Below are 27766 nucleotides of genomic sequence, written 5' to 3'. Positions count from 1 at the left end.
CATTCATTCAGCATGCCTTTTAACGAGACTCTCCTAGGAACCAGAACTTGTGCTGGACCCTGGAAAAACCAAAGGGCATTAAATCCTGCCCCCTCAAGCTGCAGAGCTCAGTGGGCAAAAGCTACATCTCTAGAATCAGACAAATCTAGGATTCCACCCTGACCTTGTCACGTATGAGCTGTGATACTGGACCATGGACAGTATATCGCTAAGCCTTGACTTCTTCAATTTAAAATGAGGATAAAGATAGGAATGATCCTCGAGGTCACTGGAAGGATTGAAACGAGAAATACGTTTCAGTGACTATCACAAAATAAAGAAAGAGTAAATGTTAGTGTTTATGCTCTAAAGGGAAGAAACACATTTTAAAAATGAAACACAATTAAATTGTAGAGGTCTCTGGCGTGGGGGTCTCTGACAGTGCACAAGGGATCTCTTGGCATCTCAAGAACAAGAAGAATGAAAAGGAACTATCCTATGTGAGTGTAGGCATTGTTGGAATAGTCAAAACCTGCAATTTTAAAAGATTTAGGGAGAAGAGGGTATAGCTCAAGTGGTAGAGTGAATGCTTAGCATGTATGAGATCCTGGGTTCAATCCCCAGTACTTCCTCTAAGAATAGATAAATAAACCTAATTATCTCCCCTTACCAAAAAATGAATAAATAAAAGTATTAGAACTCAAACATTTTTAAGTAAGATCAAACAATTACTCTACCCCCCATTTCTGCTGAGTTAGAGGAGAGAACAGAATTAAACTAAAAGATGAGGTGGAAGGAAAATTTTGTAATTCTAAAGGTTGTTAGTAAAATTTATCACCTCCAAAGATGTATTTTTAGAAATACGACATGCAGCTGTCTTCCCTGGATGATTTGGATGCAGGGCTGACTGGAGCCAGAGGGATGAAATCTTTAGGCTCTTCCTCGCCTCCTATGATTGATGTAGGAATGATATGCAGAGTTGACGACGTGTCATAAACCATCGTGGCAGAGATGGAAAGGCTGTGGGAAAAGGTCAGGAGAAATAGGTAGCAGTTATATTTTTAACAAGGAATGGAGCAATCGCCTGTAATGTGTGGCATTGCATAGTCTTTTGAAGGTTTCATGTGGAAACATCAACATGTAAATTCTGCTTACAGACGTTGCTTCGAATTGCAGCCTCCAAATCTTACAGTGCGATTGCATTGAAGCCCAACAGCATTTCAGCTCGTTAGACACTGTTTGACAGCGTTTTGAGGGCTTTGTCATTTGCAATGCATGTCAAAAATATTTGGAAATTCAAACCTCAGAATTCCTCTGTTCCTTCATTGGCAAAATGCATGTCACTTATTTCAATAAAAAGGGATTCTAAGCGCAGTGAATCATGGGAGTAAATAAAATCGGAACATTCAGATTATCTGTTTTGCCTGCTCTAGAGCAGGTGCCAGCATGCTCCTCTGTAAAATTCCAGATAATGCATAAAGAAATCAGGGTGACTAGGTACCCAGTACACCTTACTTACAAAAACAGACAAGGGCCAGATTTGGTTGGTGGGTTGTAGTTTGCCAATCCTCAGTTTAGATTTTTAAAGCTACTTTTTCAAAACGATTAATAAGATTTTCCTGGGCTGAATATCAGACACTCCCACCTGAAATCTGGGTTGTGTGTCTCTGCTTTCTTTCAGTCTTCAGAATGCAGCATCTAGAACTGCACTTAGACTCGGAAGACTCAAATCTACAAAAAAAAAAAATTAGACAAATGTATTGCAGGTTTGCATCACAAACTTGCATTCAATTTAGAGAGAATTTGTGGACACTGAAAGGCGGGGTGAGAAGGCTCTCGTTCCCGATGACATGAGAAAATCGTGGTGTGTCAAAACCTTCCGGCAGCAGGGGAAAGAAAATGTCATATTTCTCCTCTTGCATATCCAACATTGCTCCCGTCATGAAAATGCCTCAGGATGCAAGCACAAAAATTAAAATATTAATTAAAATACATAAAACAACAGCAGTCAACTCCCCTTGTAAGTAAGACCTATGCTGGGCCCCGGAATGTTTCAATCGGGAAAAAATGAGGTTCTCCATGCTCCTCTCTCCTCCCCCTCAAGTCCCTGAGTTTCTGCATTCTAATTATCACATATTGTAGACAGTTTTATTTTAGATGTTGGATCAATGGTCTAGCCTGAAAACTCTCTGCTTCTGCCTCCAGGTTAAGTACCATCCCTTCTTTAGATCCGCAAGAGTACCCTGTAACTTTCAGCGCATCTGATGAGCTCTCTGCCCTCAAGGAGGCTGACAGTCTCACTTTTATAAATACTTGGCGTTTGGAAGCACGTTTTCTTATTTTTGAATATTGTTATGGGCTTGGCAACTTTTTTTGGTGGCAGTTCTTAGAGACATACTTTAAAGGCTGTTCTTAGAGCAAGCTTTGGACTCCTTTGAAATTAAGGAGTGATACCATTTCGAGGTTGAGATCCTACGCATGCCATGCCATTATAAATCACGCTTTATAGCAAACCTGCTGTGTAAGTTGTCGCTCTAAAGACTTAACTTAAGAGTGAGGAAATGTACAGAAAGTGAAAGTATGCTCGAGGCGGAACTCAGAGACAGACGAAGAAAGTGAGGAAATAAAATCTAGACATTTCAAGTCAGAGTCTTTTGATTTGGGGCATCAGAAAACACTGCCTCTTAGCATGAAAAAAATAATTGGATACTTTGATCAAAAATGGACAGTATTCCCCTAGCAATTCTGTGAGGCGTAGGCCTCAGATTAGCTTCTCTAGTTTGTCCCAACTCTAATAATATTTCTTTCCTCATTTTTTAAGATTTTTTTCCCCCACTGTATTTATTTTAAGGGGGAGGAGTGATTAGGTTTATTTACTTATTTATTTACCATTATTAGTTTTCATAGTACTGGGACCGACCCCAGGACCTCATGCGTGCTAAGCATGTGCTCTACCACTGAGCTAAACCCACTCCCTCCTTACATTTTCAGCTTAGTCACTAGCACAGTCCCTCCGTTGGGTCCCCAGTAGAAACTCAACAAATACATTTGATTCATTTGCTAAGGAACTAGACCCAAGACCACTGATATTCATCAGAAGTCAGAGTAGACAGCAATTTGGCAGTCTTTCTTTTTGGCTGCTGTTCCTTGGATAAAAATTAAACAAATGAGAAAATACAGGCAACTGTTTGTGGGGCTGGATTTTGTTGGCAGTTGTTCCTGATTAATCACTTTATTGATTGATGTAATATTTACTAAGTTTCCACAGCATCTGATGTTGGCCCGAGTGTTTTGACTAAGGCAAGTCCTAGAAACTGCAGAGTAGAACTGCAAGGTAGAAAAATAGGAAGGAAGAAACTGCAATGCAGTGGCCGGGGAAAGTTGCCTGAGAGAGCTTCCAGCAAGCAGCATCGGGCAAAACAAGACTGGATCAGCGTTCCCATTCTCAACTTCCATTTCTCTGTCCAGGGTGCTGAACCGATATTTCTATCCCAACTTTCAGCCTCTGTGAAGGACTTGTTTTATAGGGAGCAGGGACCCCTCTAGCCCAGACATAGGTTGGAGCTTATATTTGTATTGTATGGAGTTGCATTTGCATTAGCATCCTCATTTAAAAATCAAATAACTCAGATTCCTGGAAGGAAGTGGTTTATCCAAGGACACAAAGCTAGAAGGAGTGAACTCAAACACAGGTCTTCTGGCTCCAGGTTCAGGTGTCTGCCTTTCTGCACACACCTGCTAAGAGGTTATCTGGAGCCATTCTTACTCCCACGTAGGGAGCCCTTGTTTGTGAGCCTGTATTTGATTCAAAAGTTGCTTAACATGGGTGGTGAGGAGTGACATTACTTTTTGTCTTTTCTTGGAGTTAACCAGGGAGAAGAGAAGGAAGTGTTTATACCTAACGACATATCATAGGTTAATACTACAGCCCTATACAGAGTGTGAACTTTAATAAACGACCAGTCTTTTCAGTTCCTATGGTTATGACCTTGAAAACCAAGATTCTAATTAGTTCGTCAGTGTATTTTGTGCATGTCATAAACTGTACCCATCCATGGGAATTTCACAGGGCGTTGCCCTTCCTTCCAGCAAGGCAAACACTTTGAAATTTTACACTAGTTACATAAATATTCACAAATAATTTCAGATGGCTTTTAAAAAGGTCATGAAAACAGAAGAAAGAAGAAAATGAAAATGTTATGACACATATGCTAGCAATTGTGGTCAAATGGTTACTCAGTTACAACTCCGAATTTAGATCAGTTTTCTGGATGCTAAGAGATACAACTGAAAACAGAATGATGTTTTCAACAGGAAAAACACAATTCTATCCGTTTTTCCTATCACTGAATCTTAAAGGATTGACGTCCTGGACAATAATCCCAGTGACATCTTTGGCAAGCACAGAGGGAATTTTATGTAGTTGTGGCTATCAGTAACTTATGATTAAAAAAAAATGAAAGCATAGCATTAAAACAGGTTAATGATGGGACTTCAGCAAGGGTGAGGTGTGTAGACCTCTCTTATTCTCACCAGAACCAAGGAGAGATTTTTAACAAATCCAGCAACGTTGGTGGGCGTGTCCCCTAGGCAGTTTTTGCCAAGTGTTACTTTATTTAGCTACACATTTGGTAGGAGGTGAATTTCAGAGTGTTTGAAGTGGCGTGCTTTGATAGGGACCTTTAGGGCCGGTGTCCTATACTCCTCAGAATGGGAGGGTGAATGCTTTCTGGAACCAGAGGAAGTAGTAGCAGAGTTGCTGTTCTGTTATGAAATTTGAGAGTCCAATTAGATTCTCAGTGGGATAGAGGCCCCCATCCTCTCCACTCTGTGGTATGACTCAGTTTACTCACTAAACTGAGCTTGTCACTGCTAAGTTCCTTAGGGACCGGTTTGTAAAACAAAGCTCATCTCACTGTAATAATAATAATAAAAAAAAAACCTGTTAATTTACACATAATGAGTTGATATCTGGATGGTAGTTTAAACGTTTTATTCAGAATGGGTACCTGCCATGATGGGTTTTTGTTATATCAGAGATGCAGGTTTGCAGATGTTTCTGGGTAACCTAAAGTGCATGGTACCTCTCATTGATGCTTCACCAAAATGAGATTGTGCCTCTTTCTGGAAAGTACAGTGAGGCAGCGTTGTGGGCCAGAAAGGGACGCGGTCTTGGAAGCTCGATGGCTGGCTTCTCATCTTGACCGCATCTGTTGTTATATGTGTTGCTTTGGGCAAGCCGCTTGACTTCTTCCTGTAAAGTGTGAAGAATAATAATAATACTTCTTTCACGGAGTTGTGGAGGGAATTAAAGCATAGGAAAGCACCTGCCAGTGTTTCTGACATACAGTTCAAATGCAATGGATAGGTTTTATTTTTTTCTTCCTCACTCCGAGCCTGCTCTTTTCCAGACTATGAAGTTTCCATGCTATAGCACACTCATTACTCCTAATTTACAAGCATCCTATTGGCCCACGAATTTATAATTTACCATTGTAGCTTGCTCATTATGAGAACCAGAAAGCAAGACACACTTGATCATTTTTCCTTCCTTCCTGACTCCTCCGAGTCAAAACCTGACTTACAGTCCAGGTGCCACCGAGGGAGGGAGGAACTTGCCCCTGGACCACGGTGGCTGTTCTGTCTGTGCTCCATAAGGAAAACGTTAGGATGAATGCTTACAAGGTTCATTGCTGCATTTCAGAATGGAAGAAAACAGAATCGTTGTAAATAAAGATGAGGATTGGACATAAAATTGTAAAAGAGAATGCAGGGAAAGTGGGCAAGCAGAGCCAGCGGGATTGATGAGCTGGCCTGATTATCCTGTGAGAGACATGGTTCTCTGTAGCTCGAGTCTGACTCATGCATGCGCCTCAAGTAAGAATTAGAACCATGCCATCATTAGACCTTAGGACTTAAAACTGCCTTACTCTCTTGCCACTCAAAGTGACATCCACTGACTCACAGCATTATCGTCACCCAGTGCATGTCAGAAAGGCAGACCCTCAGACTCCACGTCAGACTTACTTCATCAGGACCTGCCTTCCTACAGCAGCCCCAGGTGACAACTCCTGTGCACACACAAGTCTGGGAGGCGCTGGCCGGGCCCGTGCCCACCCCCTGGAAGCTGCAAGTTGGACATGCATGTCTTTTGTATTTTCATCTGAGTCCCTGATAAAAAGTGTCCATTGAAGCAATGAACAAGGTTGAAGACAGAACTCGTCAGTACACCTCTGAAAAATGCTCTCAGGTCGAGTGTGAGATCAGTGGTTAAATCAGTGTCCTGCTCACTAATGGAAGTTCATCTAATTAAATATATCATCACCCCAAGTATTTGTCTTCATTCTTTTCTACAATAACATCATGAGAGACCTTTTCTCTAACATTTCAGTTGTGCCATATATCATACGTAAGGAAGAATGTAGAGAGACCTGTGTAGTTTGAAGGGTAATTACTAAGCAAACACCAGGTAAACATCACCAGGCTGGAAACATAACTCATTGCCAGCAGTCAGCCTTCCTGTGAATTCAGTGGTCACATCCACTGCAAGTAATGACTTTTTATGATCCTCTCTTTCCTTGTTTTCTTTTATAGTTTTTTCATCGAAGTGTACGTTCTTCAATAATATGATTCTGTTCCACCTATAAGCATTATGTAAGTAGAGGTTTACAGCATGTGTTCCTTGCTGATTTTGCTCAGCTTTGCATTTGTGTGATTTGTCCGTGTTGATGTGTTTAGCTCTAATTGGTTTCTTTTCCTTGCTGTTGTAGTCATTCACTGGCCCCTGATTTCACAATTTATTCTAACGTTGATGAACGTTTGTGTTGTTGGCTCTTTGGAGCCATTACAGATAACATTGCCATGAATATCTGTGTACATGACTCCTAGGACAGGCGTGCAAAGTTGGTCCAGGCTACCTAGCTGAGAGAGGAATCTTGGGGTCATAGAATCTCTGCATCTCCGACTTTACTTGATGATGCCAAGAGTTCTCCAAAACTGGTTCTGTCGTTAATGTTCACATTTACATTCTGACCAGCAGAATAAGTGAGAATCCTGTCACTGCCCAGAAGAGACGTTTTCAGATGCTGCCTTGGTGGAGCCTACATGTGCTTGGTCCTCTGTAATTCTTTGTATATCTGTCTGTGAGTCTGCTTTTGCTTTAAAAAAAAAAAAAAAAAAAAAGAGAAAAAGAGAAAAAAAGCTTGAGCCAGCATTTTATTACCCTTACCTCTTATCTTAACTGTTCACCCACTACTGCCTGAAATATTAAGCTTCAAATCAACATCAATCCTTACAGAGGCATGTGAGAAATTCACCTTCTTTCCTTTTTTTAAACCCAAGGTACACTTGCCTGTCCGCAGGCCTATCCTTCTGATCCCGCATCATTCCCCGTGGTTGCATCAGCATGCCTGCTGGCAGCTCGTGCTCTCTGGGAGCAGTGGGTGGTAATTAACCCGGGTCAGGAGACAGATCATTAAAAAGCACCATTCACCAATGTTTTCATCATCTTCTATTCATTGCTCAGCTTCAGTTCCTTTTCCCCTATATTCTTTCCACCCCTTCATTCTCGTGGGAAGAGAAGACAGAAACTCAGGAGTAGTTTTATTCTTCACGTCTTTCTTTTGGGTCAGCCACCAAGAGTAACGTGACTCGCCCACAGCAGTGAGCCTATTTCTTGTCTGATCTTCTTGGTCCACACAGAGAAAAACAAAAGTCACATATCAGCAACAACAAACAAAAAGAACTTTTTTTTTCTTACGTTTAGCGTTTGGTGGCTTCTGTGGGTTTCTCCCATCTTCCTTTCTCCATGTAATTCTATTTGCATTGTCTAAATGGTATTTTAAAGACGTTCTCAGCCTTTGCGCTTTCTTTTTCTGTTATGGAGTTACGTGTCCTAGATTATGTCAACTTTTTCTTTAAACCCTTGAAATCCTTTCTGAAGCTCACTGTGCATGTCTGATTAAGCTCAAGCTTGATCAGAAGGAGATATTTTAAAAAGAAGAAAAGAAAAGGCTCTGATCTGTGTACACTTCCTTTCTGATAACAAGACCCTGACTTCTAGGGTGTGCGTACCTCTTTCTTCCCTCCGTATAACGTGCCGTCATAAAGCGCTTTCCTGCTTCCTCCCCTCACCTCTTTCACCTTTTCTCCCGGCCACCCATGAGCCTCGAGCTGTCTTGCTAGCATAACCTCATTCTCCTTAAATTGTGTCTCTTTTGGTCCCCTGCTTTTAACCATGTCTCTGCTAACATAACATACGGATTCCTAATTTCTTGGAATTAGAAACTAGGCAAGCCACTTAAGTTCTCTCTATAAAACGTGAAGAACAATAATACTCCTTTCACTGAGTGTTATTAAACGTCTTACCATGTTTCTGGTGTGAAATTTGACTCATCAGCACCAGGCTCACATTGAAAGCACAGGAGAAAGACATTCTTCTGGAGGCAGGATTCTCCAACTTGAGCGTACATTAGACTCACCTAAGAGCTTATGGAAACAAACACGGCTGGACCCTGTTCTCTGAGTTTTTGATTCAGAGAATTAGAATTTAGAGAATTTGCATTTCTACTAAGTTCCCAGATGAGGGTGGTGCTGTCGGGTCCAGGGAACACCCTTTGAAAATCACTGTGAAATCGAGTGAAATATTAGAATCTTCTGAAGGATTGATTTTCCTAATTCAGAGTGAGCCAACTTGTCTTCTTGCTTTGTTATTATAAAAGACAGTTTGAGCTGTTAGTGTGGATTCATATGTTACCATCTTCCAAGTGTTTCAATGGTAGATTATATGTATTAGGAAAAATCACGATATTCCAATATCATGTATTTCTCTGCAAAATGAAGAGGCCATTAATTATCTACCACACAGATAGTAAGGGGAAAAAAGATTATTTAAAGAAGACAAGTAAGGAAAAAGCAGTTACATTTTGCATTTGATACACAATTTTGTGTACAAGACTAGCAGAGTGTCATGAAGAAGGGGTTTTATTCTTTAAGAAATGTGTCTTCTTTCTGCAGGATGAACACAGAATGTGTGTAACAGCTATTCTGGAAAGGAAGGTACTTCACCATTCCTGATATGGTGGCTCATTGCCCAGATATCTTTAACCAGCATTTTATTATTACCCAATTCTTCAAGACATTTTATCTTCTAATCATTGTAGGGGGAGTGAGAAGATTAAGGACATAAAATCAAAATGTTCATTGACTGCAAAGGGAGTTTATTCTGATAAGAGATGGTGCCTGCAGGGATGAGGTCTTGAGTGATGCTGACAGATCTGGAAAAGTGCACAGGTCGCCAAGCCTCCAAAGGGAAGGAAGCAGCAAAGGAATGGGGAACACCCTTCCTCCCACCCCAGCATGCTCCCTGTGAGACTTTTCAAGTATGTTTGAATATTTCAAACCCCCATTCAAACATTAACAACACAACCATTTTCTGAAATCACAGAATATAAACATCGTTGAATGCTTTCCCACCCTCAGCTTTGTTCTCTGAGATGTTACCCGAAAGGTCGCCGGATCATCTTCACTTTTTTCCAAGGGAATTAAGAGTACAGTCAACTCCTGATCTTTACATCTGGGCCTTAATTCTAGCCCCTTTTGGGGAGGCCCACATCCAGAAGCCCCATCTCTCAGGACCTGCCGTGGCAACCATACCCAGTCCCCTGGCCGCGACTTCCCTTCCACAGATGTGCTGTCGCTCAGGTCTAAACCTGCTTACTTAAAACCTGCTGTTTTAGGTCATGTGCACCTGTGGGGTTTCTTGCTTTTTGTTTTTGTTTTTTATAAAATAAAAGTAACTTACATCTATCCCACAAAAGAAATCCCACAGCTCATTTTAGTCAAAAGGGTACAGTGTCTTCAAGCTACCTCATTTTCTCCATCATCCACTAGCCTATTGTCCCTCAGACCTCACCATGCCTCAAGAGGTGCTGCCTGTCTAGCTCTTTAAAACCTATTTACTTAATGGGTTGTTCTTTCAGGCCCTGGCTCTGTGCCTTCCAAGGTATCAGGGCGTTGCTCTGGGCTGACCTGGGAGAGACGCCACATCCGAGCTGATCGTTCCCATCCAGAAGGGGGATGTCACCCTCACGCCCTTTGTCATCTAACACACAGCGACAGCATCTTATGGTGAGAATTCAGGCCCAAATAAGAAGTGAAAGCAAAGCTGAGGTTGTCAATGCAAAAGATATTTGAGACACGGTAGAAGCCCTGTGAATGCACCTGGCGCTGGTCTGACTACCATTTTGGCAGAAAGAGGAAGCCACGCAGTGCCTGGATCTCACCCCTCTGCCAGCAGCTTTTCCGTCCTGCCCTCTCTTCTCCTGTGATCCGGTGTTCTCCACTATTCAGAAAGAAAGCTTTTTAGCTGATAAGGCACGTGTCACTCTTGGTTCAACAAATGATTTTTGAGGACCTATTCTCTTGTGAGGAATTGCAAAAACAAAACAAACACACACATTTATTCTGCCTCCAGGGCGTTTCCAGTACAGAAGGGGAGAACAAAATAATGGGACTACCTTAAAAATGATAAAAGCCACAGGAGCAATCCAGAAAATACCACCTCAGAGGGAAGAGCTTCCTCCCAATTTAAATTTCTTGAAATTTTTTGTCAGTTCTCACTTTTTGTTTACCACTGGTAACAGAAAATTATCTCGCAGATAAGTGAAGTTATCTCAGACAGTTCTGAAGTTCCCTTAGAAATATGGTGACTTGAATGGTCATATATTGATCCGACGTGAAAAACCTGCCCATTTTATTATTTAATTCTAACCAGCAGATGTAGTAAGTTGCTAACATTATTCTTCATGCAAATAAACTATTGCTTCATAAATAGGAGCTCATTTGGGTTATTTCTTTATTATTTAAGCTAATTTCTGTCTATTCAAGGTGTTGCTCTGGTAAATTAAATTAGAATTTTGGACCCCTACCCCCTCAACTGCCCCACCACACACACACACACTCACACACACACACACACACACACACACACAGCCATTTCCTTGCTTAAAATATCCTGCTGACTCATGTGGCCCTGAGTGATCAAATGCCTCTTTACAAATAATTCTGAGCATATTCAATGACCTAACCTAACACGACTCTTTTCATGACTTGTTCAGTCTTCATAGATGTCTGGCTGTGAAACAGGAAATTCGTGAGATCACCTCTAAGGGTTTTCTTTGTATTGTGGACAGCAGAGGAGAGTGTGGCTTTTTCATACTCACTTTACCTGGGCTTTTAAAAAATATCTGAGATAAATTTTCTGGAATCTGTAGTTACTATGTGCTAAACACATGATCCAAAGAAGTCCCTGCTTCTGTGGAGAATAACCAAGTCAAGGACAGAGGATACATCATAATAATGAAATGCAGATTTCTCATTAAAAGGCAAATCCTTCATCTCCAAAGGCTGAACAAGATGCAGCATCACTTGACTGGCAGGAATTTCCTGTTAAGGAAGTTTTCCTATTGAAAAAACATTCCAGCTGAAGACTCTTCTTTGGATCTGAACCACTATCATTTCAACAAATTGGAACATTTGAGGGTATTGTAAGCCCATGTCCTATGAAAATTTATTCTGAGATAATTAAATAAGTGTCAGCAAATGGGTTGCCATCCATTATAATCCCTCCTTTGTTTAACGTATTTTTCCCATCAGGGATGGTGAAATGTTTCGTCAGTATAGACTCTGCAAGGAGTGTTTTCGGTTTTCTGCGCTGTTTCGCCTTTTTATGAATTTTCCTGTCCTTATCATCCTCATTCCCATGGATTCTCCCCCCAGCATCCAGTCTTCCCACAGCCTGTGAGCTGTGTGACCCCTCTCAAGTATTCACCTCTAGCCTGTCTTAAACGAACTCCCCATACTTTCACTGGTTTGTATCTCCATACACGAGTCTGCTTGATGTTTTTCAGGGACCTAAGACTCGATGTTTAGAGCTCCGCCCCTGGTCCCCTCATCCTGTGCAAATGTGGTCTTCAGCTCGGGGAGCGCCCCCATGGTCTGCAGGGCTCCGAAGCCCCACTGTGGAATCACTACCTATTTCTCTCTTCTTTCCTTCCTTTCTCACACTCACTCAGGCACCAAGTTCTATCCATTGTACTTCCTAAATAGCCCTTTATTAATGCACTTTCTCTTCTCTCTGTTGCCACCTGTTCCATTTAGGGGTTCACCACCCCTCACCTGCACTTCTGTTGGAACCCACTTGTCTACCGTTCTGTTGAAATTGTTGTAACATCCCAACACGACACACATAGGCATTTCAGACCATCCTTCCGTTTGCTACCAGGGGCGACTTCTAACCCATGTATCTCACCAGGTCACTTTTAGTTTTAAAGACTTTCAGCGGCACCAGGTTCAGATTTCTTCGGGTGGTACCCAGGGTCCCTTGTGATGTCTCCCTCGGGATCATCTCCCTTTTCTGTTCCAGATGAGCAGTAACAAACATCATTGCTCAAACTGCTGTTGGAGGCAGTGGTGGGCCTCCTTTGCCCTCCTACACCAGGAGCCCTTTATCGTTCCAAACTGGGTAGCTCCGTCCTGAGTGCCACTTTGTTCCTTTAGAACCTCACTCAGTATTTCCTGGTAAACAGCTCCAATGCGGTGCAGACAGCTGCTGGCACTGGCTCTGAGGGAGGGTTGTTTTTGGTGTGTGTTATTATTGGTGTTTTTAACAGTGCACTGACAGCAATATGCATTTGAAAAGTCTCCCCTGAATACCTGCTTATGTAACTGATTGCAGTGGCTTCAAATAGCCCTGATCTTTTTCAGCCAAAACAGACACCCACTTACCAAGTGAACCCTGCTTCCATAAAGTGCCTCCATGTAAATGAAGGATGTTAGCTTTTGTCTTTACATAAACTCTGTAAAAAAGGAGAGCCTTTCACCTTATTCATAAGGAGGCCTGACATAGTCGCCTCGAATCCTCTATTTGCAAAATGATAGGGAATTAATCTGTGCTGCAGTAAGGGAGAGTGACAGAGAATGTTCTTAGAGACCAATGAGCCAGGCTTTTATAATTTTATGTCTGCAAAATCGCTTCGTTTGTAGCAGGTGCTCTGAAAAACGCATTCTTGGTTGACTGTGTTCAGTTGAAAGCAATGTCTTTGTGTCCCCTTTCTGTACTTGCATTTCTTACCCTGCATTTTTCCCTCCTCTTCACTTTGATCGAATCAACTCATCTGAATGAAGATATCTGCGATCAATGGGGAAGATGAAATACGTGGAGTTTCTGTTGACACTGTGTTAGACACAGTGTGCTTGGCATCCTGTGAGCAAACATCGGTGACGCCTCTGGCCTGTCACAGACTATGGGAGAGAACACTGAATACCGAGAGCAAGCATGACGTCTTGTTCTGAAACAAATGCATTCAAACCAAAGTTTGCTGCAAATTACCTCGATGGCATTGTTTTCCTTGGAACAGTCCAGTAAGGTGATCGGATGACACGTCAACAAACACAAAATAAACCGCGTGGGTGTAGGATAACCTTCTCTGGGTTTTGCCTGCTGCCACTTTATACATGAGATTTAAAGACGAGTGACAAAACCGGGAAGCTCTGGGAGGCTCCTGATGATTTCATCAGGCGCTGTTAGCTACAGGAACTTTGAGTGGGGCGGCTCACTGTATGGTGGATTCAGGAGTTTTAGTTCTTATTTCCATCACAGTGTTGGCTGCAAAGAAAGCCACAGAGCTGCAGCCGGCCCCGTTTTCACTGTGGAGTTTGTCACATCCAGAAGCCCCACCTGTCTGATGCCGACACGCAGGCCTGTCTCCATGTCTGAGCCCAGCGTGTCTTGAGAAGCTCACAGTGCAGGAGTGTAAACTTCATGAACTCACTTGTCCCAGAAAATTTACTTTGGCAATAAATTGTTTTCTGGACTAGGGAAATCCTATGTCTAGGTGATCATTTGGAGTTTATTAAAACAAAATTTGAACCAACTCTTTTAGGTTTCCCCTAAAAATACCAAGTACGGTTTTTCCTCCGAACCCGCACGCAGCTGGTCATATGGCAAGTGGACAGTCGGGATTGGAACAGTCAGGATCTTTTGTTCCTCCTTTAAGCTAAATATACCCTACTTAGCGAGCCCTGGAAATGTTTTGTGTTTGCAGTGTAGGCTGAGGGTTGATGGAATGTTTTTGGTGCCAAGGGGCCATGGTCTGTTTTTAATTCGTTTTAAAATCATTGAATCCCTCAACCATCATATTGTAAGTAGCTGTGAGACAGCCCCTAAAGATAATACCGGGGGTGCCATTCCTCATCTAATATCATCAAACATGTCTCATAATAAAGCTCATGTGCTAGACAGTCCTGTTTCACAACTACAGAAGGAGGCTCAGAGAATCTGAGTAACTTTCTAAAAGTCATGGCGGTTCTAAGCGGCCAAGTCAGCCATCAAATCCAAGTTCTTCAGACTTTGAACTAAGCGGCTGTCGCCAGCCATGTGGCCCGTGATGCTGAGGTGACCTGGCGTCACCACCAAGGCAGCCAGGTCATGTGACCTGTCATGTGTGCTGTATGTGTTTCCTCTGCAGGATGGGGAGGGATCTCAGTCCTGTTCTTAACATTTTGTAAGAGCAGCTTTGGAAGAATTCTCTGTACTAAAGTTCTGTCCTTTGCGAAGAAAGGTGGTGATTTGTTGAAGGGAAAAATATATTGAATGTCAAATTATGAGAAATGGGGCTGCTGAAACTTGGCACTATTTGGGAAAATTCAGAAGCAAATTGAAACCAGCCTCAAACAGGAGTGCAATTTTGATTAGAAGCCTTGTCTCCAAACTCCATGAAATAGGGCTAGGTAATATGAGAAGTGACACAGCTAAGAGGGATATTTATGTGTGGCCAAGCAGAAGCTGCAATCATGTTTATGTAGTGAAGGCAATTACACTCCCAAAGGCTGGAATGTGGGTTGATCCGCAGAAAATCGGCCCAATTTTGAATGATAAATTCACAGTGATGATTACTATCATTATAATGAGACTATCTTAAAATTTTCCCCTCTTGCCTAAAAATATAAGTAAACCAATTGTCAAAACCAGATGGGATTATGCGTCATATGTGTCTTTACTCACCGTAACTTACTACCGCCTAACTTGTTAAGGTTACCATATGTTCCAAACCAGAAAAGGGGATATAAGATCAAATTAAAGGTTTTAATTTGTGAATATTATTAAGTAAAAAGCCTTATGTAGGTATGAAACTAAGAGCATGTGCAAGTTAGCATTCCATGCATTGATCTCATTTAAATAATAAAATAACATGAAATGTTACCTGCCTTACTAAAGCTAAAGTCTACAGTCATTAGACATAACTTAATATGCTTCTGGCTTACTTCCTTGCTTAACATACTTAACTCGCTTGAGTCAGTTTTTTCCTACATCAGATGAGCATTTGTAAGTGGATTGCAGAGAAACTTTAATATTAGCCTCAAACAAAAACAACCAGAAAGGTATTTTTTCTTCCTCTCAAGGAATAAAAAGGGAAATTTATTTTCTAAATCTTTAAAGATTTCTGGATAATCTTTTGCAGTAAGTTAAATTATCAAGCAAAATCAAGCACTTTGCTTTTGAATTAATTTTTCATTCAGGTATTTTTAAGGTTTTAATTAATTTAAAAAATTTCACCTCCCAGAGGCGCCCAGATGCTCCTTTGCTAGACATCCAAGAATATAGTTTAAAAATTAGCTCATGTACTTGACTAAAATCTGTCATATCAACCCAGATGTTGTTAACATAGTTACAAAGGTGAGCCCCTCATCTCCTGTGTTGAGAGAGGATAACATTTAGCTCCCACATGCAGCCAGAAGTGGGAGACCACTTACGTTCTTGGCTTTATTGAAAAGCTTTCAATTATTTTAATATCTTTGAGGCTGAATGCCTTGGTAGTGGGAAAGAACAATTGTAAGGCTCTCATTAGAGTGTCTGTCACACACAGCACTTTCAAAGCATGTCTGTCCTTTTGGGGATTAAAAAGAAAATGTAATTTAGCGAAGATAAAATGGACTTAAGCAAGCGTTGTATTCTTTATCTGGCGTTTTACTGACATAGTTCAATAATTATCCCTAACTGTGGCTTTGCGGTTGTTGCCTTTCAAGTAAAGGAAGGACAGAGGTAGGAGCTGGGAGAGGAGAAAAATGAGGGAATGGGGCCAGAGGAGAGGAGGTAGAGAGTGGAAAAAAAAAAAAAAAGAGAGAGAGAGTGGGAGAGAGAGAAAGGAGGGGTAGGGGAAGAGATGGATCAAGAAAGAGGTAGGAGGGAGGATGTTCCTATAAGACCATGAGGTCTTCAGACCTGATTCAACTTCAGTAGAGAAAAAAAGTGTTACCCTTGTTGTATCAAAGATACAGGTAACCTCATCCACAACTGCAAATGAAGTCTATACCATTGGCTTCTTCTTTTACAATGTCGATTTCTGTACATTTCCTTGAGGTGCATGTCCCGCAGCTAGTCCCCTTTAGCCAGAAAAAGGTACCACCTTCATTTCCTATCTTCACTGAACTCGGAAGTCTAGTTGGAGTGATCAAACAAATAATGGTAAAAGGCAACACATATTCATTATCAGAAGAGGCTGCTTAGAATGAAAATGTAATACAATCTTGGAAAGCAAAGAAAAATAGAAATTAGGAAAATGGAGTCCATAAATGGTAACACTATCTTCAAACTGCCTAAATTAATGGCATATCTCCTGGAAGTTTTAATCAATCTTGTAATCTAGTGCTGTATGATTATAATTATCCAGATAATGTAAGAAAAAGAAATCAGCTTTTGCTTATTAGCATGATGTTTTATGCATAGCAAATCCTCAAACATATTTTTTTGTTTGATTGGTCAGGTAATTTGGCCTTTGTTTTCTGATTAAAGGAAAAAAATGCATGGGAAGGAAAGATACAAAGACAGAAAATTAAAAAGAACCTCATGAGGAGCATTTTGGAACTCAAGTTCAGTACAAGGGGAGCAATGCTGAGCCACCAAGGTCCTCATGGTCTTTTCTCGGAAAATAAAACATTTAGCCGAGGGCAAGGTCAGATCAGTTAAGTGTGTGTTAATGCTTTACCCTATGCTTAGAAGCCGGGAATCTGCTCTTACTCACCTGTAACTCTTAAGTAAAATACTGTTGTTCGTTACGTCTCAGCGGGCAAAACCACAGTCCTTCATGAAGAAGAATGAACCAGCATAACTCAAGTTGACTTGGAAGCCACGAGGCAAACTGCTTAGAACTTGAGCCTGGGTGTGAGGGAGTCCCGACCCCTGGGCTTCCCTCCTCTCCCACCGCCTGTTAAGTGAAATTTGATTACAAGTCTTACCTAATTTACCCCTCCCACTTCTACTTATCCTTTATCCTGTTCCTTTAGCACACTTATTTTTATTATTTTAGTTGATGAGTCAATAGGTTTTTTTTAAAAAGATAGTATAAAATAGCCTAAATAACCAAGAAGGCAGACATGACCTGTAATTTTCTAACAAACAAGAGCCAATGCTAAAATTTTGACAATTTCCTTTGAACCTTTACACGTGCATGTTTATTTTCACGTGGTTGAGTTTGTGCTGTAGGCATGTTACTCTGCAGCCCTCAGCAGTTGTCTTGATTCTTCAGGAGCACCTTCTGAGTTCTAATGCCCTGTGTGGCTTTATTTTCTTGTCATCTGATGGGCTTTGTTTCCATAACAGAAGTATAAACGCTTCCAAAGAAGAGACTTATCTTCCATTTATTTGTCACAGTCTTGTTTTCTACACATGGACTAGAATTTTCCTTCCTAGACACTTAACATGGGTGTTGTTTTAATTTGTTAGATTTATGGAGGTCATTAAAATAAGGAGGTTACTTTCAGCAACCCCTGCACCTCTAGAAAGTAAGTTTTTCTCCAAGAATCCCTCAGCACTCTGGAAGACGTAGTTCTTTGGGGAAAAAAAAAAAAACCCCAGGTGTGGGGGAAATTTAGTTCCAGAATAGGTGTGCACTCTATCACATCTGAAAATCTTTTTTTGATGTTCGTCCAATCAGTTAGGTAAGTCTTGGCTTAGATCAGTTAGGTAATCAGTTAGGCCAATCAGTTAGTCCAATCCGTTAGGTTAAATCTTAGATTAGATGATGCTGTGAGGAAGGCAAAGGAAAATGACCCCATGTCCCGTCTCTAGTGTCCCCCCCAATCCCCAAGGCACACCTAAAGTTCATTTTTCACATTACAGCCAAAGAGAGCTTTGGAAGAGGCAAATCTCCATACTCACTACCGGTTCCGATCTCTGCATTCCAGTCTTGCCTCCACCTCATTATCAAAGTCCCAGGAGCGCAGTATGCTTACCCTCCTTTCTAAGCCTTTGCACATGCTATTCATTCTGCCTGGGAGACCGTCCCTCCCCATTCTCACCAACTAAGTCCCCCATCTTCACTTGGATGACTGTTATTCATGCTTCAGGTCTCAGCAGAGATGCCACCTTCTTTGGAAAGTCCTCTTAGTCCCTGCTAGGCTAGTGATTCCATCTCACAGAGGTCTGTCTGCCTCTGGAGTCTGTTAGTCTGGTCTGCTGTTCCGCCCAGAAGTGCTGATGGCCCAGGTGTCACTCTCCTTAGAGAGCATGTGGTTGTCACCTAGAGTCTTTCTGGGAGAGTTTCTTAGCCCAAAGGAAAGGCTACAATGGCTAATGGTGGACTTTCAATCCCTCCCCGGAAGGAGGCTGTCTGCATTCCTCGAGGGCTCCTGCCAGCTTCCTTTGTATGGATCTGCATCAGAGCTCAGTCTCCTTTAACACAGAATATTTGTCCGAAGGAGTCATTGTGATCCCTTTGTGAAAGACTCACTTAAAATAGTAATATTATTTTTAATGGAAATTTCAGAGATAGGGTCACAAATATGAGTTACAGAAGAATAAAAGGGTCACTGTTATATGCTACGCACTTAATGTGGATATTGATTCTACTTCCACACGCTACATATAAATGTGTGTAAAGGTTTTGTATGAGTTGAAGAGAAATTAAATGTAGTTACCCTAGGTGATAAGCAAACCAGTATAGTACAGAGGATGCTCATGAAATAGACACCTGAAGGAAAAATGAATTTACTACCTAAGAAATAAATTAATTTCTCTGGGCTACTGAGAGATGATTTACATCTCGGTAAAGTGAGGCAAATTCTTGATCTTTTTCCATTTAAGGAAAATTCTGTCTGGAAATTACTCTAAGAGAAGAAAAAGCTACCGGGTCTAGATGTCAAAAAAGGATAAAAAGCTTCTTGTTCCTATGGAAATGAACATGGGTCATCTTGTGTTTCTTATTTATTTTTTTTTCCCTTGGGGCAGACTTCTTTAGCCTACTTTGTATTTGTCTCATGATTTTACCACGGATGAATCCTTAAATACAGAGCTAACGAGGTCTTTAGAGAGACTATAAGCCAAATATTTTATTTTGGAGATGAGGGAGTTGGCATTCAGAGAAGCCAAGCATTTTGTCTTCTCTCACCCTGCGTGGAGCAGCAGGACGGGAGCTTACAGCCAGGTGTCCGGACCCTGCACCCTCTGTTCCTCCCATCTCATTACAGACATTTGCTGGGAAGTGTGGAATGATATTAGAGGGCTAAGTAAATCAACAGTATCACTCAAATATTTAATTTATGACGTCCTAATAATATCCAAACACTATTCTAAGCGTTTTGTATGCATGAACACCCTTGACCCTCACTGCGCTTTATGATTCTTACTTTAACCAATAATAAAGCTGAAGAGACATTCACAGCTCGTCAGTGTTGACCCTGGGACTCTGAGTGAGACAGTGGACTCTTGAGTCTGTGTCCGTAACTGCTATTTTGTTCTTCCTTTCATTCAAGTCTATTCACAAATTAGTCAAACATATGCACAGCTGTGTTAAGACTATGAGCCAGAAACGGGAACCAGGGGATTGGCTGTGCAACGTGGCTGTTTAACCTGACGCTGACTTCCTCTGGCTGAGCCCCTGGGTCCTGGTGGGTGACTTGAGGCCACTTCTGAATACTGCTTCCTCAGAGAGAGGCTGGAAGAGTTACCCAGGATAATGCAAATCAAGCTCTTAAGTCTTAGGGCTGAGTCTGCCACACGTGCAAAAGCTAATAGGCTAGAGCGCTTTGTTAGCCTTATTTTATCTTCTCGTTGGCTGAAGTGCTTATTTCATGTCAACAACACAGAAACCTTGCGCTTTTAACCTTCCTCTTTGGAAAAAAAAAATCAAAAACACACCACTGCACTGTTCCAGCTTAGTAATAGGACCTGAGAAATCTGATTTATTCTTTATTAATGCACTTTAATGCTTTAAATTCTTCATTTGGAAAATGACTTTTGATTCTTTTTTCAAACTAATGACCTTGTAGGAACTTGCTTTCTCGTCATTTGCTCGTTTTTGCTAAAGTGAAGCTCTAAAGAGGAAATTCAAGATAGCTGATGGTTTTATTTAATCCTATGTTGTGTGTATATCCAGTGTTGAGAATAAAACAAAGAGAGATGTTAGGAAATAAACATGATTTTTAAAAAATCTTATTTAAACAAACCACCACCACAAATTGTACCTTTCCTTTAGAAACGCCCCTACCTACCGTACATGGGGAGATTTTCCTTCCAGCAATAAAGGTCAACTGACCAGCTAAAGCTTTCCAGTATCCTTGCTGTGTCCACCTCATCGAAACTCACGAGACACGGAGTGCCAGCTGAATGGCAGCTGTGCTGCCGAAGTATCTTGCAGTCTCAGAAAGCGTCCTCATGTCCACCTCGCACTTGTGTGAACAGACACGACACCGACTTCCCTTTAATTTCAAAGCATCGCTGAGTCATTTTTGTTCTCTGCACAATAGTTTATGACAATAGTTCGATGTCTCTTTCCTCTCCTCTCTCTTGGAGAATTTGTCCTTTGATCTTGTCTCTATGAGTTTAATTTCCTCTTCCACTGTGGAGGTGTGGATGGGGTGGGTGTAACTTTAAGAGCTACAAAGTAGTAAACCTAGTAAGACTGAAAGAACACCAGATCTTGTTTTTCTGGCATTACTGCTCCTGGAGCAATAGCGTGATGAGGTGCCTTCCTGGCCGTGAGACAGCGATGTGACCTGAAATTCTATTGATTTCACAGTGGCACAGTTTACCTTCCAGAGGTGGCCTGGGATGACACTTTTTCATGCTGCATCAAGAACCCAAAATACTGCAGGGACTTCCTAACTGACCTCCTTCCTTTAGAGTCACCCTGACTCCCTAAATCATTTGCCACAGTGTAAGGAGAGAGCACTCCGCAGGGTAAATCAAATACCAGTCCCCTGCTTAACACTCCCCAGTGGTTTCCTGTTACAGGACAGTTAAGTCCAGCTCCTTACTAGACTTAAACCTTTCATGGCCCTTACAGAAGAGGCCCGGCTTCCTTCTCCAGCCTCAGTCCCATCACATCCTTCAGTTTCTTGACCATCAAGTGCTGTTCTTTGCCTCCAGGCCGTGATGCATGCAAATCCTTTCCCCAGGTACCAAGTCCTCGCCTCTGTTCACTAGCTTACTGAAAACGCTTGGTGCGCAGTGAAAGTAGACTAGATAAAAGAAATCTTAAAAAGTATAAAGTTTACTTTTTCTCTACCAGCCTCTCATTTCTATACACACCTCTCTTCATCTGAGTTCCTCTTGTCCTCAGACACTTGGTAAAAACCTTTTACTTTTTCCTGTCTTAATGAAGTCGCTGCTTAAAAATAACCTTTGAGCAGCGAAATACACCTCAGGATGAATTCACTGAGTCAGAGATTATGGAGTGTTTCATATATACCAGGCTTTGTTCTAGGCCCAGGGAAATGACCAGCGAGCAAGATAGGAAAGGTGCCAGCTCTCAATAAGAATATGTTCTCATGGAGGAGACAGGAAAGGAGGAGTTAAATCATTAAGTAAGCTTATTTCACATAGAAATAGTTAGTAGGAAGAAGATAAAATAGGGCTAAGTAAAAGAGTGACTGCTAAGAAGGAGGTGACCACTTTAGAGCGTGTGGTTCAGAGGGTCCCTTTGAAGCTGAGACCTCGGTGAGGAAGTGGCCCTGGCCATAGAGGACCAGACAAAGGGTCAGCAGGTGCCAAAGCCATGAGGGGAAAATTAGTGCATTCCAGGAGTAGGAAGAGAGACCCGAACAGCTGGAGCAGAGTTCAGGGAACGAGGTCTGAGGGCTAGACCAGCAGCAATGATGTGGCCTCACTGAGAACTGTCCAAGCAGGCCTGGGCTTCAGAGTGAAGAACAGACTGAGGAAGAGCGGAAGTGGACCTAGGGATATGGGTTAAATGGGACTTAAATTCATCGTAAGCTGGTGATGTCAGTGCAATTCACGGAGTGACAGAGCTGAAAAATTTCTTCAACGGCATGTAAACATTTTTACTCATATGCTCGTGTCACTCATTTTATAGATGAGAAAAATGAAACTTAGAAGGGGAAATCAACCAGCCAACGGCTTCTTATCCGATTGGCCTGAGATGCACACTGCAGCCCAGGTCGCATGACTCTGGGTCACATGATTAAGTGTCCGCTCCATTATTCCCACCTGACTTCTGGCAGATCCTGGGCCAGTTGGATAATTGCAGTATATGTTATATTCACTGTTTCTCTGACACAGAAGCACCTATAAATTGATTTGTTTGGGAAACTACCGCCACTTACAAAATAGTAGAACTAGCTCTTACAAGTAATGTATAAAAGTGTCTTTCTCAGGACGATAGTGAGTAGGGTGACTGGGCCGATGGTTTGTACAAGGTGCAGACTGTTCAGTAGAGCTTTGGATTTAAGGGTGTCCAAAGACCTTGTTTGTTTTGTCTTGCTGCATGCTGTAGGGTAGATCAAGACAGAGAAATTCATCCTATTTGTTACATTCATTTAAATATAATGAGATGAAAGCATATCTTTTATGAAGTAATTTTTGTAAAAAGTGGAAATTAGACAATTTCAAAAGGGATGAGAGCAGCTAGCCAAACCTAATATAGATCAGCTACTTAAAAATCTACACTTTGCCTTCTTTAAAATTTTGACTTTTGTCCAGGCACATTATCAGCACCCTCTTTGATCACTATAATCTCCAAATGAGGCCTGAGGGATGCATAAATCTTCGTTCCGCTGCTAAAGATCCCTGAGAAGTCTTTTTGATGACAGAAATGAGTAAAGACAGATGGAACTGTTCCTTCTTAGGTGAACAAATAAAGCTTCTGAAATACTTTCTTTTTCAAATCATTCAAAGCACAGGTCAGTGTCACAGATAGGATTTCAAAGAAGTAGAAACCAGGGTAGCATGCTGGGGCAGGATTTCCTCCTCTTTCCCCAGAGCTGCGCTCCCTTTCCATCTGCATCTCACCGGAGGACCCCACAGAGTTTACTTTAAAGAGAGCCTTGGGAATCTACAGCCAGAATTTCAGTTTGATTTTTATATGGAATAAAAAAAAAAAGATGGGAAAATTACAAAGATGCCGTGGAAAGTGGGAGATATACCAAGCCAAGGGGAAAACAGCCCTCAAAGTACGTTCTTATTTAGAAATATGTTTTTCATTGAGAGTTGGTCAGGTTGAGTTAAATAGAAAGATCGTTTTTATTTAACATGCGAGGGGAAATGGGTCCACAGAGTGAGTACAGAATTTGTCTCTTGCAATTCTTGATGCTCCTACCAACAGTATTTGTACTCTCTGTGCATGTCTCGAACTTTTTGTGTTTCAGCACACTCTCAGGGATGAGGGTGGCTTTGGAGCAGATACAGACAGGTGCCTCAGATGCAGGTGTCTGGTCTCAGCAAGTCCACAGCACTTGTTACAGGTGCCTCTTGAGTGTCCAGTGCCTCACATCTCTGTGAGAACAACCGTGGTTCCCACACTGTTGGGTTTGTTACCCCCCTGTACTGCCCTCCTAGAAAGAACTGCTTCCTGTTCTGACTCTACACTTTCATATCCTCACGAGATAAAGGTCTTGCCTGATGCAGCAAACACACAACCTGTTCACGGCATAAATTTTCTTTTGTGCCTGTGTCTCTTCCAGGACCTGACGCACACTTTCAGAACTGTTCTCCATCTCTCGCAGCCCGCTATTGGGTTTGACATTCCATCTGACAGCCATTGCCACTGAAGTACACGACAGTTGAGGCGAATAAGATATATCCAAATTGATTACAATTTGGCGACCACTGTCAGGGATTTCTTTCTGAGTGTCAGGAACACGGGTTGAGAAGTACTGCTCTGAACCTGTTGCCGCAACGCAGTGTCCACCTTTGTGTTCCTTAAAGATGAGCGATCACCTCTCTTACACATACCCTCCTCTTATGATCTTGTCTACTCTACTTCATGTATAATCTTGAAAACGAGGTGATTTTCAACAACCCCACCTGAGGTCTTATCAGTCTCATGTCAGGGTATTGTCCAGTGTGTTTTTCTGGCCAGCCTACAACTGAGGCAGTTACTTAAAGGGAACGTGGGGGGAGGGTATAGCTCAGTGGTAGAGTGCATGCTTCACATGCATGAAGCCCTGGGTTCAATCCCCAGTACCTCCACTAAATAAATAGATAAGTAAACCTAATTGCCACCCCCGAATAAAATTTTAAAAAATAAATAAAGGAATATTGTGATGAGGGAACAGGTGCTCACATTATATTTAGAAAACATTTCAACCCTATTAAATTATGTGTGAAAAACAGGATTTTCCTCAATTTGTTCTGCAATACACAGCTGCACCCCCCAGAATATAAAGGAGTATGGATGTTTGTAACATTTCGTGTGTGTTTCGCATGCATGTTACTGTGAGTGTGTGTTAACCCTAGTAAGTTTAGCGTCTTTCTGTTACATATATCATCCTTTTAATTTTTGAAAAGTTGTTAACTCATGCCAGGCTTTGCTTCTGGCTGAAACTGAATGCTTAAACTTGATCCCACATAAAGGAGTTGTCATAGAAGGAAAGGGTGAGAGTGAAGGTGTGGATGAGATGCAAATAATGTTCATGTACATTTCCCTATGCATGTGGCCAGTCTTGTATAACTTCATGATGCCCTGTGCACCTTCTCTGATCCCCTTCACCTTGCATGGTGTCCCATGTAGCCCCCAAAGGTTGGATATGAATTCCTAACATGCTGCTCCACCCACATTAGTTCCACAATCGCTAGAGCCTACCCATTTGCCTTTTGCGCTCCTTCACATAGAGTAAGACTCTCTTCCCTGGAGTGTGCCTCCCTCTGGTAACTTAGGTCTCCCCTTTTTTCTGTTTTCAAGGATGGGAGGAGCAGTTTTATTGGACACCAGCTGGGCGGAGTAGTGGAAGTGCCAAACAGCAAGGACCAGCGGGTCAAGTCAGCCAGAGCCATTCAAATCACCTACTACCTCCAGACCTATGGCTCTGCCCCCCAGGACCTCCTGGGGGAGAAGTGGGAGAATGAGTTCTGCAAGCTCATGCGGAGGCTCCAGGAGGAGCGCCGGGGCCTCCAGCTCTACTCCTTAGCATCCTTCAGCCTCTGGAGAGACTTTCACAAGACCAGCATCCTGGCCAGGAGCAAGGTCCTGGTGAGCCTCGTGCTGATCCTGACCACGGCCACCCTCTCCAGCTCCATGAAGGACTGTCTGAGGGGCAAGCCCTTCCTGGGCCTCCTGGGGGTGCTCACCGTGTGCATCTCCATCGTCACGGCAGCTGGGGTTTTCTTCATCACCGACGGAAAGTACAACTCCACCCTGCTGGGAATCCCGTTCTTCGCCATGGGTAAATATCCATCCTTGTGGTAATTGGATTCTTACCGGTTTGGGGCAAGGTAGTACATTTCTTGAATTCTCAGGTGGGAGTCTGTTTTAATTTTGCATCGGTGTGCCCTGTGGGATGCGCTGACATTGACTTGGGGTGGTGTCTGTCTCACCTGATTACGTCTTTTTCAGTAAATTATAGGCTGACCAACCCGTCTTCCCATTTGCCCCAGGGACTTCAGTGCTGTCAAATGTTTTTCAAGTACATGTGATTGCAGTTCTCTACTCAGCTTCCTCAAAAAATTGCAGGTTGAAAATTACGGGGTTAAGGAAATTCAAAACCTGCTTCACACAAAATGTTGTGGTTCATATTCGTGCTGCATCCTCAAGTTGATGGTGGCGAAGAGTGGATATCATGGGATGAAAATTCTGAGAACCACCGATATGTTCTAATCTCAAAGAACCTCTTCCTTAAGCTTTGATTATTAATTCATTTCAAAGTTTTCACAGAGGATATACGCCATTTTCCCACCTCATTTAAACTAAGCATTTCCTGCAGCCACTTAGAGATGTGTCCTCAAATTTTTCTGTCGCAGGTGAATTTAATTCATGAGTCTCTTTAGTCAAGATTACCCTTTCTTGTATGTTTTTTCTCAGATGTACATAAATGGTCTGGAAAATGGTATGTGAGGCCATGAGAGTGTGTGTGTGTGTGTGTGTGTGTGTGTGTGTGTGTGTGTGTGTGTGTTTGCCAAAGAGAAGATCAGGTCTGGGAAGAAAAGTGAGTTCAGCAACAAGATTGATGGACCTTATCAGAAAAGAGAGGATCATGGTGATATTTGTGGTACCACCAAAGAGCTCTGTCAGATGTGATACAGCTCCCTACCTGCAGCGATTTGGAGGTTAAGCTGTAAAAATGGCCTCGAGGTGGTAAACTGACATACACAGGAGAGTCTTCAGCTATCAGAGAATTGCCTTTCGCTCCCCAGGTTAACATCAGCCCTAACTTACAGTTTTATTATCAAGTAAAAGAAGACGTAGACATGTGGTCAGAAAGTCTTCAGGGTGATCTGGGCCCTTTTCCTTTTGACCTAAACAAACACTCCTGCGAGCCACACTGCAAAGTGGATTTATCTGGAAACCCATCTTCCTTGTGGCCCTGTTAGTTCATCTCGGTATAAGCCTCAGTTTCCTCTTGTATCAAATGAGGCTAATAATGGGATGATAATAATCATGAGGATAAAAAGTCAAAGAATTGGCTTTTGCACATAATAGAATGTACCTAAAACTAACAGTCTAGAGTAAGCACTCAGTAAGTATCACCAAGGTTTAGTCGTTAACCTGGTGTGGGAAGTGCAGCAGACTCAGTGATGAACAGAAAACAGACCCTGACTTCAAGAAATAGAAAGTCTTCCTTGCATTCTGCATATCACCTTTAAAAGCATGTTCATCTTGTGAACAAAAAGAGTTTTTCCATTTCCAAAAGAACTTTAAATGTATGTTCAGCTTGTGAACAGAAAGAGTTTTTCTAGTTACTAAAGAACTGTATGAAATTTTTTTTTCACCAATGATGATGGGCCTAGATTTGAACCATTTATACTTGTTATATTTTAGGGGCTAAGTCTCTTGACTTAAAATAATAATATAAGAATCATGCAGCGTGATTCACAAAGATGAATGGACAAATTAGACACGTTAGAGCCACGAGGACTTGTAGTAAAACTGGTGGAAATCTAATTAGGTGGTGGAAAAGTTGACCAGGAAAATTCTATAGCATATAGAATTACAGATTCCATACACGTAAGGAGAAAACTTGTCTCCAGTGATGCTGAGTTGTATCATAGGCTCAGATGTGAGATCACAGTGGTGTTTTCATTCCTTAAAAATAAAAATAAGAACACTGAATGCCACAGTGAGGAAAATGTCCAGACCCTAAAACATAACACTTTTTACACTTTTCTCCTCTCTTGGTCACGTTTTCAATCATAAATCAGCCCTGGACACGGGCAATGCTGACTCCCAAAGCCTGGTAGATGGTTGCTTTTCAGCATTCCTGCAATTCATGTTCATAAAATATTCTGAAAGGAACTCTTCTGCTATGTTCTGAAAATATAACACCAGTAGACCCATAC

The 27766-nt window shown here is 41.9% G+C and overlaps 1 protein-coding gene and 1 non-coding gene across 3 annotated transcripts in view; both read left to right on the top strand.

Annotated features, from left to right (window-relative positions):
* LOC102522260 (patched domain-containing protein 4) overlaps positions 1–25830 on the top strand; it is a 49406-nt gene extending 23576 nt beyond the window's left edge. For both annotated transcript variants that reach the window (XM_032463221.1, XM_032463220.1), the window contains one exon: positions 25176–25830. In XM_032463221.1, the coding sequence (XP_032319112.1) occupies positions 25176–25679 (504 nt within the window). In that variant the 3' untranslated portion in view covers positions 25680–25830. The remainder of the gene's footprint in view (positions 1–25175) is intronic.
* On the top strand, positions 24392–24463 carry TRNAV-CAC. The gene has a single exon. It is a non-coding gene; the product is annotated as a tRNA-Val (tRNA).
* Positions 25831–27766: the final 1936 nt, after the last annotated feature.

The sequence above is a fragment of the Camelus ferus genome, chromosome 20 (assembly GCF_009834535.1).
Source record: "Camelus ferus isolate YT-003-E chromosome 20, BCGSAC_Cfer_1.0, whole genome shotgun sequence".
In the NCBI taxonomy this organism is placed as follows: Eukaryota; Metazoa; Chordata; class Mammalia; order Artiodactyla; family Camelidae; genus Camelus; species Camelus ferus.
The sequence above is the reverse complement of the archived record's forward strand: the minus strand, read 5'-3'. Positions and strand labels throughout refer to the sequence as shown.